The 12,056-nt window shown below is 35.5% G+C and overlaps 1 protein-coding gene across 4 annotated transcripts in view; it reads right to left on the minus strand.

Moving 5' to 3' along the window:
* U2SURP (U2 snRNP associated SURP domain containing) overlaps positions 1 to 12,056 on the minus strand; it is a 53,009-nt gene that overhangs the window by 20,161 nt on the left and 20,792 nt on the right. Inside the window, exons 7-16 of one of the 4 annotated variants that reach the window (XM_082654564.1) lie at positions 9,762 to 9,829; positions 9,126 to 9,220; positions 9,007 to 9,042; positions 8,835 to 8,917; positions 7,298 to 7,463; positions 6,905 to 7,116; positions 5,921 to 5,964; positions 2,743 to 2,847; positions 1,385 to 1,451; positions 1,141 to 1,304 (exon numbers count right to left, since the gene is read on the minus strand). In XM_082654564.1, the coding sequence (XP_082510690.1) occupies positions 1,141 to 1,304; positions 1,385 to 1,451; positions 2,743 to 2,847; positions 5,921 to 5,964; positions 6,905 to 7,116; positions 7,298 to 7,463; positions 8,835 to 8,917; positions 9,007 to 9,042; positions 9,126 to 9,220; positions 9,762 to 9,829 (1,040 nt within the window). Of the gene's footprint in view, positions 1 to 1,140; positions 1,305 to 1,380; positions 1,452 to 2,742; positions 2,848 to 5,920; positions 5,965 to 6,904; positions 7,117 to 7,297; positions 7,464 to 8,834; positions 8,918 to 9,006; positions 9,043 to 9,125; positions 9,221 to 9,761; positions 9,830 to 12,056 lie in introns of those variants that run through there. The other 3 variants (XM_082654563.1, XM_082654562.1, XM_082654565.1) reach the window with 3 other exon arrangements.

Consider the following 12,056-nt stretch of genomic DNA (forward strand, 5'->3'; position numbering starts at 1 on the left):
GAAGAAAACTATCCCAGGAACTAATAAATTATTTTAGTGACTTTTAGTTTACAAATTAAGCAAATTTAAAATTATAGGCATTTTTTCAAGAGTCTTCGCGAATGTCCCACTCCTATTATCCTATTACACTGAAGAACCTTCATGGTCTTCACTCTCCTTTGAAGGAAGTTTGTTACTTTAGCACTTCTGCATAGGATTAGGACAGGATACAAAGCAAGGGTTGACAAACTTTTTCTGTAAAGGATCACAGAGTGAATATTTTAGGCTTTGAAAGTCATAGTCTCTGTCACAGTTACTCAGCTTTGCTGCTATAACACCAAAGCAACCACAGAGTACATGTAAAAGGATGGCTATGGCCATGTTCAAATAAAAATTTATTTACAAAAATAGGAGGTAGCCAGATTTAGCCTACGGGCTGAGTATGCAGATCCCTGGGCAAAAGTAATGATGAACATACATCTTCAGAAGCAAATATACTCTCAAATGCTATAGTTCTCTATCAGCAATGCTCTCACAAACAATGCATCAATGCAACTAGCATTAAGATTTATTGACAGTGAAGTATATAATCCTATAAGCTAAAAATTATTTTGGCCTTTGTCTCCCCTTCAGGTATACAGAATTTCCTCTAAACATTTCAACAGTTAAATTTGTTCTTGCTTCTTAAACCAGGCTAACTGCCCTGAAGCAGTGCTGACTGAGCACTAATAATAACATGTTTCCATGGTGGCCGCACACGGCACTTCATGGAGCAGCTTTGCAGTCACCCATTTGACTTCACTAAGCCATAAAATAACTTTACCTCTACGTTGCATTCAAAGAGGCAAGAGTTCTAAGGGCCATGAAATAATTCCTATAAGAATATATAAAGTATTCCACTGCTGGAGTACCATCACTTAAGAGATCATCAATAATTTTTATCAGTAGGAAGAGGTCAGGTTGAATAGGACACACACTTATAATACTTGCCAAGATTTTTAAAATTACAATGCATATGTTAAGAGATGTTACTATTTTAAACAATCACAAATTTTAAAAACCATTTTATTTTAGGGTTAACACATCTTATTAAGACCATTAATTAAAGTGACCATTAAAGCAACTTTTCTGAATATAAAACAAGAAAGGTAAAAATCTTACTCTTCCTTAAGTGCTCCCTTTTTACTAGGCTCCTCTACAAAAGCTTCTGTTTCCTGCTCTTCTGACATCCCATGCAGATATGGATTTAACGGTGGTGGCCTCCAAAAAGATCCATTTTTGAACATACGAAAATCTTCCGTCCGCCACTTAGTCGGAGAATCTCCCTAGTTAAGTGTCCAGAATGTTATTAGAAAGATCTAATACCTCAGAGTCAAAATTAAACAAAGTAGTTGATTATACTTGCCTGCAGAATAGAATAAAGCTTCCACCTATAGTAAACATGGGCTGGTGTCTGGTTTTCAAATAAGAATCTAAAACAAAAACAAACAAAAAATTAAACATTGGATTCTTTAATGGAGAACTATCTTCAAGTAAATATGAATGAGAAATATTATTTGTCTATTTACTTCTAAAGAAAACCAAAAGCAAAGATCCCTGAAGAGAAATCCTCACCGACTACCATCTATCCCCTTCCTCACCCCAACCCCAGACTGCCTTTGTGACTGACACTAATACTCAGAAGGTATGTATGCACCTTGCTGAGTCTTACAATCAGTTTTACTGAACACTATGTGTCAGGTACTGTGTCGGGCAATGGAGAGATCTTCCCAAAATATAATTTCAAAAGCAGTGTTTTTTGTTTTGTTTTGTTTTGTTTTTTGCGGTACGTGGGCCTCTCACTGTTGTGGCCTCTCCCCTTGTGGAGCACAGGCTCCAGACGCACAGGCTCAGCGGCCATGGCTCACGGGCCCAGCCGCTCCGCGGCATGCAGGATCTTCCCGGACCGGGGCACGAACCCGTGTCCCCTGCATCGGCAGGCGGACTCTCAACCACTGCGCCACCAGGGAAGCCCAAAAGCAGTGGTTTTTAAATGACTTAAGTAAATTGCAAATGAAGTGTTAGATATAACTATTCAGAATAGTTTCTTATAAACCTCATTTATTCTACCGTATTTTGCTTATGAAAGACTCTTTCATTGAAAAACACAATGAAAAATATTTTCCTCCTAGAGAATGCTAAAAACAAAGCTATTTAATTAATCAAACCATGGAAATCACTGGAAAATGGACCCAGGCACATTCTAGTCTAATTATTAAAACTGCCTTCTCACCCCATTACGAAAATAACCTCATACTTTTAGGACTTTTTTCTTTCAGTATTTTTAATTTTAAAGTATTTTTAAAAATGCACATCTGAGGATACACAAAATGTGGTATATACATGCAATGGAATATTATTCAGCCTTAAAAGATAAGGAAATTCTGACACATGCTATATACCAAGGATGAACCTTGAAGACATTAAGCTAAGTGAAATAAGCCAGTCTCAAAAGCACAAATAAGGTATGACTCCACTTAGATGAGGTACCTAGGGTAATCAAATTCACAGAAAGTAGAATGGTGGTTGCCAGGGGCTGAGGGACCAAAGGAATGGGGAGTTATTGTTTAAGGGGTACAGAGTTTCAGTTATGGAAAATGTGAAAAGTTATGGTGATGGTTGCACAACAACATGAATGTACTTAATGCCACTGAACTGTACATATATAAATGGTCAGTTGTATGTTACATGTAAATGTTATTACCACAATAAAAAAATGCACACCTGAACATAGGATTGTTGATCTCTCTGTTCATAATCATAGCTTCAAACATTGGCCCTTCACGTACAACAAACTCTATCATTCGATGTATCAGGGCGAGCAAATTCCTACAACAACAACACAGTTAAAGAAAATGGATTCAGACCTACCACTAAATAAAACTACACTTGACCTAAGTTACTATAATTGTGCAGAAAAAGATTATTCTGCTGACTAATACAGAATTTTATACCAAGAAAGTAACCTGGAGCATAGTTAATACCTTGTGCATTAAGAGGGAGTGGGGCAATGGGGATAAGGGAGTGGGAGGGGAAGGGAAGGGAAGGGAGGGTGGGAAACCACAACACAGCTTCACAGTAATAAAGATTTCAATGTCTAAATACCCACTTAATTTTACTTTCCAAATGCAAAACATTAAATTATGAATCACAACTAACTGGAAAGCTGCAAATATATAAAATCAGTAACTTAAAGCTTACATGTTATCATAACCATCTAAAAACTTACACACTATCTCAGTTTTAAAAGAAAACATTCCTAAACCAAGCACTTTTGTAGTGATATTGAAATGTTATATACATGACTATAATTTATAAAAATGCACAACTATTAACAAGTTTAAGGTCTGAGTTAATAATAATAAAAAAAAAATCCATCCAACTCCTGTGCTTTTCTGGTACACATATAGCAGATGGAGTTTTTATTGAATCTGACCTTTAATGAGGCAACATCCCTTTGGACCACACTTCAAACTAGTTCACATAGTTCATGACATGTATAATTCTGCCTGTGTGTTCTGAATCAATAAAGCAATTATATTGCCAAAGCCTTAAACGAATGGAGTCCTGTTTCCAAAATATTCTGAAATAAGGGACGTTGGTGATATGCCCTTCCCATTTTTCGTAACAATTACTTCCCAATATTTAAGCCAAAAATAAACATATGTAACTTTTTAGTCGTCATTTTGTTGACTGGGCTTATACAAAGTCTTTATTTTTAAAATCTGATACCTTATTAGGCTCCAAACACAATTTTAGACATTGATTACAGTGTCAGGCAAAAATGATTCAGCTTATGACAGCTACTTCTGATTTCTCATTTCACCAGTCTCCACCATATAGAGTTGGCAAATAACAAATGGGAAAAGCAAAAGGATATTGGCTCTTGGTACAAGGCACACACTAAATTACACCTTTAGCATTCCCAGCTCAAATTAAGTTCATATAACTGCTAGAATATAAATAAATATACAGTTATAGAATAAGACATTTTTTTTGCTCTATAAAGCCCTGCTTCAGAGTACATGAACAGTAAAATAATTTATCTCATGCTGATTATAATTATTTTCTCAGTTTTCAAACAAACCTACTTAAGTGGACACTAAAATCTCTACATAGTGAAAAAATGAATTTTTTTGACCTCCTAAAAGAGGTCAAAGAAAAATATGAAGGTTTAATAAATCTTTAACAGAGGGAAAACTATATATTAAAATTATTAATTCAACCTCAAACTGTTAAAGCAAAAACCCAAAAGTATCAATTTTAAATCTAAAAATTCTTTCACAGAAGTACTAATTGGTCTGCAAATATGCAGGTCTTGATAACCAAATGAGAATGTGTTCTCAACATCCATGTGGTTAATGACATTGTTTTAAAAGAAGGGAGATATGGTATTGATTCAGTCCCAAAACTCCCACTGGTATATGTCAAATTAAAGGGAAATTTTATGTATCATAATATATAAAATCAATGACTAGGTGGACAAATACTACACATCCAGAAACTTGTATGAATTAAGTCAAAAGCAACTTGACTTGCATATTAAAGATAGATGAAAAATGATTTAGCAAGTTTAAAACAAAGGATTCATTGTAATGGTGAGTCAAGACTTTACAGCAAAATGTACACTCAAAATTTTGTTTAGAAATAAGCTGAGCCACATGTAAAGCTAATACTGGATATATGCTTTTTAAGTGATGCCAATATACTACTTTCCTGTGAGTGCTTTACCAGTGGAAAAAAAAACCCACTATAGTTTTAAACAGGCTTGTAACTGATATATCTATTTTTAGAAAATTTAAAGTTTAAAAGAAGTTTTAATATGTTTCATGATTATTTAAAATCAAAATCTGACAATTAACTTTAATTCAAGATTCTTAAGAACTGTAATCACTCTTTTTTCCTTAAGGATTATGTGCTTATTTTTAAAAAGGTGACTTTTCTATCAGAATGAAACAGTGTAGTACAAAAAGATGGTATAATTTAAAGTGCATTATTTTATTTTAAAATGGTAATTATCTTATTCTGGGCAACAACAACAAAAATTGTCTCTCAGTTATAATAAAACCACATTTATTGGAGTCGATCGTACCAATGTCTGGTCAAAAACTGTATACTTTCCCAATCCATCCCATGATGTTTTCCTGGTCCCCCGCTGCCGCAGACAGTTCAGCTGGTGTTGCTCACCAAGGCCAATGTCAAAGAGAATTTGGTATTCTTTTGTGTTATTATTCAACCAGTGTTGTGTTCCTGTGTTTGGGAAAAGGCTTAGCTTGACTGAGCAAGAGCATACCTACAGCATGAATTCTTCCGCTTTAACATTATGTTGAAAAAGAAAAAAAGGAAGAAAGGAAAATAAAAGAATTCCAAACACCTTTGTTATCATGAAAAAAGTTTCTAGTTATGGTCAGTGTTCATGAGAATAATAGAAATTCCTTCTTAAAATCATTTAGGAAAAATAAAGGTATGCTTTCAGTAAGGAAAACTCAAACTAAGGTTGCATATTAAACACAGACAATTCAGAAACCAAGGAAAAAAATAACAGATTGGGTCAAAATGTAACATTATCTAAAATTTAAGATACATTTAAAACACCTATTTTCCCATCCCAATAGTCTAATGTTATTAGACTAACAACTCCAGATTAAATCTATTAAACACATTCTAACTACTAAAGCTACAAAACACCCTACATTGGTAACAATAAAACAAAAAAGATAATGACATAAAATTGCAAAGTATACTAAAGTTAGTTAAATTTCACATATCCCCCCCAAAAAGTACTGGGAAGGAACCATTGCTCAGTCAAGATACTACCTTTTCCTCAACACCATTTTTTTTTTTAATTCAGAAGGGGATATTGTCTATATTTAGATCAGTAATAATAAAGAAAAACATGTACCTTTCTGTTGGGATAACCACTTTGACTATGGCTTGCGACAGAGTCTGTATATGAAGTCACATCAGATAATAAACATAGAATATGTGAGTATTGTTAACAAGTAACAAGCAAAAATATACATATGCATTGAAAATACTACACATCTAATCACAAGTTTTGCAGGCAATCACTGCATTTGAAGTAATTATACACTAAGCAATTACATAAATGCAAATGGATGTGTTCAGTGAACAGTAAACGTTCACCAAATGCAAAGAATCAGAACATTCCTGCCAGAATGCACATCAATGCACTGAAATAGGTACTACACTGAGAATTATCAGATAAAGATTTTAATTTGTGAAATCATTAACTGTTTGCCTCTGACCATACAGTTTGCTACTTTGTTCCCAAGCCTTTAAAACCAGCCCTGTCATTTTAAGTGTAATTAATTCATAATAGAACCAACAAATTCTTATAACTTGAAATTAAGTTGGTTTTATGTTTAATAAAAAGAAAATACTCACCCTTTGCTTTTACTAGAGTAGCTAACTTTTTAAAAACCATATATGCTCTCAAATATTCTAATACCTTAGATCTTGAAAACGAAGTTATTAGCTAGCTGCCATCCAAACAATTTAACTATTTAGGAGTCTTTCTAACTGAAAAGGCACTTAACCAAATACAAAGTATCACTTTCTCAAAACAAAGTAAATTTAGATACTACACTTAAGCAAACCTGGATACAACAGTGGACAAAGGAAAAAAAAAAACTTAATAAGTGGTCAAAAAAGGAATGATAGCCACAAATAAAAATATGACCTAGCATCCCAATACAGGGTTTCCATGGGCTAAGGCAGGGAACACATCTAAGTTATTTCATTTTCTTTAAGAGTTGCCAAACAGAATTACACACACACTTTCTATAAATTGTTGAAAAGAAATACTACCACAGATTTAGTATTTACAAATTAGATGCGGCCCTATATACATTTTTTAAATTACCTTCTCAAAATCCTCCTTGTTTTTAGGTGGTGGTAACATGGGAGCATTGGGGTTTTTTAATCGCTCTCTAGGCTGCGCATTAAAAGGCAGTCCTGACGGAGGTGGGGGAAGCGTATGTTCCATCATGGAAGGCGGAATGTATATTGGATGTGGAGGAATAGGCACAGCTTTACCCCAACCTAACTTCATTTCAAAAGACATAATCATCTTTCCTAAAAGAAAGAAAAGAAAAGTCACCCTGGTAACTCTCAGAAGAAAATAAGGGCTCTCTGGTGATTTAAATTAATTTTCATGTTTAACCTTTACCTTTCTGGTCCATTTTTCCCCTCGAGTTTTTATAAATACTTTTCAAAACCAAAGCAATATCTGAGTTCTACAGATGGGCTTCCTTACCATTTAAGTTTTTTAAAGCTCTTTCAGCATCTCTTCTATTCATAAAGGCCACAAAGCCACAATTTCTCTCTCTTGCCCTTTCTTCATCAGTTCTGGGCCACATAATTTTCACGCTGGCCAGGGGCCCAAATCTTCCAAACTCCTGGCACAACATTTCTTCATTCATCTATTATAAGGCATAAGATATTTTTGGTAAGCAAAGAGGAAAGAAGAAAGAACTCTATGCAGCACAGAGCAGTTTTTGCAAAATGAGAAGAGACCTATCAATGCTACAGCTTTCCATTCAAGTACTGGGACCTCTACAAGGGTAAAATCCTGCCTTCATGGGGCACGCGCAAATCTTTTCACACCAGAAACATTCTGTTTTACGTAAGTGGCCGGGTGAAGAGGCTGGGTGGCTGGAGAAATCAAAAGCACACCTTTACCTTCACTCTTTCTCCTTCTGAGATCCTGCACCTAAAATACGCTTTCTACAGCAATGGTTTGTTCAGCATTTAGCAACCTTTTTCAGGCAGCAATGATTACCACACTTAAGTCAAGGAGGAAATATTTGTTGGCAATGAAAGAAATAAAGGATCTGGTCACTTTTTCTTTTTCCAGCACCCAGCTGCCAGTGTAATCAAGAACAGAGAAAACAAAAAAGGGTAAGTATGCAATGAGGTCCAAAATATATATTATTATTTAAAAGATCTTATTATGCAGAGCAACCACTACATTCCCCATAACAATTAAGAATGAAGCAGGGGAAAGAATTAAAATATAAAAGACAAAGCAGAAATATTAGTTTGCTATTATTAAGATGAAAAAAGAAAAAAATCCATAAGGAAGTAGGCTATGCATCAGAAAGGGACAGTCTCAAAAGAATATTGTCTACCACTGGTCATATCCTGATAAATAAAATCAGCACCTAGCAAAACATTTCAAAGTCAGAGGACAGTCCAGTTACAGCAAGAGGAGACAGGGACTTCCCTGGCGGTGCAGTGGTTAAGAATCTGCCTGCCAATGCACGGAACACAGGTTTGAGCCCTGGTGTGGGAAGATCCCACATGCCGCGGAGCAACTAAGCCTGTGTGCCACAACTACAGTGCCCAGGTGCTGCAACTACCACATGCCTAGAGCACGTGCTCCACAACAGAGAAGCCACCACAAGAAGCCCGCACACCACCACGAAGAGTAGCCCCCGCTCACTGCAACTAGAGCAAGCCTGCGCACAGCAAGGAAGACCCAACGCAGCCAAAAGCTTTTAAAAGAAATAAGAAGAAGAAGAAAAGAAAAGCTAAATAAATGTAATTTTTTAAAAAAAAAAGAAAAGGAAAAGAAAAAAAGAGGAGACAAGCCCTTAGGAATTGTAGCAAGAAAATTCGGCCCATACCGCTAAGGCTCAATTTCACAAGATACTTTTAGAGACTTATCTAGTTCCACCAAATCTGCTTACTTCAGATTCTTGACTTCATTTTTTTTAATGACTGGCAAAGCAGTTTTCCTACAAAAGTATACAGCATATGAGCCAACATTCATCTTACTTTTCTAATATTACCTGTGGATTAATGTTTCCAAGGTATAAATTAGTAGTGCTTGGATCTCCAACATCATGTGAGCCAGGTGCATAATCATCGAGAACTAGGACAAAGAGAAGAAAAAATTATAACCTGCAAAATACACAGTTTGGACAATTTCTATGAATTAAAAAAAGCAAAAAACTGTATTACCACCAGATGATCTATTTCTTCTTGAAGGCGCATCCACTTTAAAAGGGGGAAAAGAAAACAATTCTTAGTTTTTGGAATAGTTCGTCACAAAAACAAACATTAAAATAAATGTCACTTACTAGAACGACGCTGACCATCAGAATCTGACTGAGGTGGCTCAAATCGACTTAATCTGCCTTTTGTTTTATGTCTCTCATCACGCTCTTCTTGAATTCTGTTGAAAATATATATAATCACTAATAACGAGCCAAAATCTGTTTGTTCACATTTAATAACAGAACTTATCCAGATATCATCTTGAAATAACCTGAAATATTTGTGTGTAATGCCAGTACTGACAACCAAGATTAAAGAGTCCCTCAGCTACAAGTCATGAGCAAACTTCTGATATATCAAGCAGTGGAATATAAAGCCCACTTCTAAGGTGAGAAGGAAATTCAACATTAAAACCACTTAATTTGTTCTTTCTTAGATAAAGGTTGACCACTCCTCTCAGTGACTATATTGTTTCCACTGCAAACAGGACTCCGGACATTAGTTAAATCAATTTAATTGCATCCACATAACAGAAACAACCTAGATGCTGGACAAAATGCTAATTTCATTTTCAAACATAACCCACAAAATAATCTAAAACAGCCTCATGGTAAGCCAGTTAGTAAAAACAAATTGGTAGACTACATTCTTCATACCTGCATCTATAAGTATCAGCTCAAAATACCTATGAGAGCCATTCTCAACACTATAAAACTTACTGTTTCAATTCTTCTTTGAAGAGTTCCAAATTGCTTTTTTTCTTTTCTTTCTCGCCTTTCTTCAGTGGCTACGAAGGATATGATAAGTTATACTTCAAAGAAAACAAGGTTAAACAAAACTAATGGTTCGATAATCAGATCACTTTAAATAAACTTTTATTTTAGTGCCAATTATGATCTAATTATTTAAATTAAAAAGAAAGAATGCTTCTGTTACCACTGAACTTTCCTTCCTATTTTCTAAAACTGAGAATTTAACACATTATTAAAACAACAAGCAGCACTCTTAAAGGAGCCACCAACTCTATCCCCTGCCCCGCCCCTGTCCCAAAGCCTACAATACTTAGGCCAGAATACTGTTGGAAGGGTACTGGAGGGAAAATTAATAAACATAAGGTAACTGAACTGCCACGTAAATAACTGCCGTGAACAACTACCAAAAATATGCACCCTTCAAAACAATCACCTTAGAAGGAAATGAATTACTGAAACAAATAGTAACACCGCTGGAATTCCTCTCTTAAAACTGCTTCCAGGGCTTCCCTGGTGGTGCAGTGGTTGAGAGTCCGCCTGCCGATGCAGGGGACACGGGTTCGTGCCCCGGTCCGATATGCCGCGGAGCGGCTGGGCCCGTGAGCCATGGCCGCTGAGCCTGCGCGTCCAGAGCCTGTGCTCCGCAACGGGAGAGGCCACAACAGTGAGAGGCCCGCGTACCGCAAAAAAAAAAAAAAAAAAAAAAAACTGCTTCCAAAAATGCTTTTGGAATCCCTCTTTTGAAAGTGCCAAAATAATTCAATGGGGGAGAATAGTCTTTTTAACAAATGGAAGTACGGAAATTGAATATCCACCCATAAGAAAGAATGAAGTTGGACCTCTACCTCATACCATATACAAAAATTAACTCAAATCGTTCACAGACCTAAATATAAGACCTAAAAACATAGGAGTGAATCATCATGAGCCTGAATTCGGCAATAGTTTCTTAGATATGACACCATGAGAAACAAAAGAAAAGGCAACAACAACAAAAAACTGATAAACTAGACTTCATTAAAATTAAAAGCTTTTGTTCTTCAAAGAACACTAACAAAAAAGGGCAAAGCCAACCCACAAACTGGGAGAAAACAACATAGCTGATAAGAGACTTGACTCTAGAAGCTGTAAAATACTCTTACAACTCAACAATAAAAAGACAAATAACTCAATTAAAAAAATGCGTGAAGGATCTGAAAAGACATTTCTTTACAGAAGACTCCAAGTGGATGATAAATAAAATGATGCTCAACATCACTAGGCAAGTGCAAATCAAAACCACAATTAGGTACAACTTCACACCCACTAAGTTGACTAAAATAATTTTAGCAAGTGGTGATGAAGATGTAGAAAAATTGGAACACTCATATACACTGTTGATGGATGGGACTGTAAAGTGGTACAGCTACTTTGGAAAACAGTATGGCAGTTTCTCAAAAGGTTAAACAATTAGTGACCATATGACCAGCAATTCCACTCCTAGGAATATAAAAGAATTAAAAATATATGTCCACACAGAAGCCTATACATGAATGTTTTCAGAAGCATTACTCATAATAGCCAAAAAGTAGAAACAGCCCAAATGTCCATCAAGTAATAAACGGATCAGCAATATGAGGTATAGCTGCAAAATGGAATGTTATTCAACCATAAAAAGTAATAAAGTACTGATATATATACCAAAATGTAGATGAACTTTGAAACATTGTGCTAAAAAGCTAGACACGAAAGGCCATATGCTGTATGATTCCATGTGCATGAAATGTCCAGAACAGGCAAATCCAAAGAGATAGAAAGTAGATTAGTGGTTGCCAGCGGTTAGGGATGACTGAAATTAAGTATAAGGTTTCCTTCTGGGATGATAAAAATGCTTCAAAATTAGAGATTAGTGACTGTTGCACAACTGTCAACATAGGTTAAAAAAAAACACTTAATAAAGCTGTTTTTTAAATTGCTTTCAGAGCTATTTTAAAAGTCATACAAGAAAAATCAGTCTCACTATTCAGCATAATCACATTTCCTCAAATCTGGCTCCAAATGACAAGACCCACATCTACCTACCATCCCCCATGAAAACTCTCACTCTCAAAACATAAAGACTTTCTAACACTGAGAATATTTAAAGGAAAGTGTCACTAGTTCTGATAGTAAATCCAAATAAATTCCAAAAATGTTCCAGGCAACAGACACATTGTTGGAGTACACAGTCTTCCAAAGTAATTGATACTACACATGCTGATATTTAAATACCCAAGTTCAGCA

This window comes from Grampus griseus (genome assembly GCF_964374135.1).
Source record: "Grampus griseus genome assembly, chromosome: 5".
Lineage (NCBI taxonomy): Eukaryota > Metazoa > Chordata > Mammalia > Artiodactyla > Delphinidae > Grampus > Grampus griseus.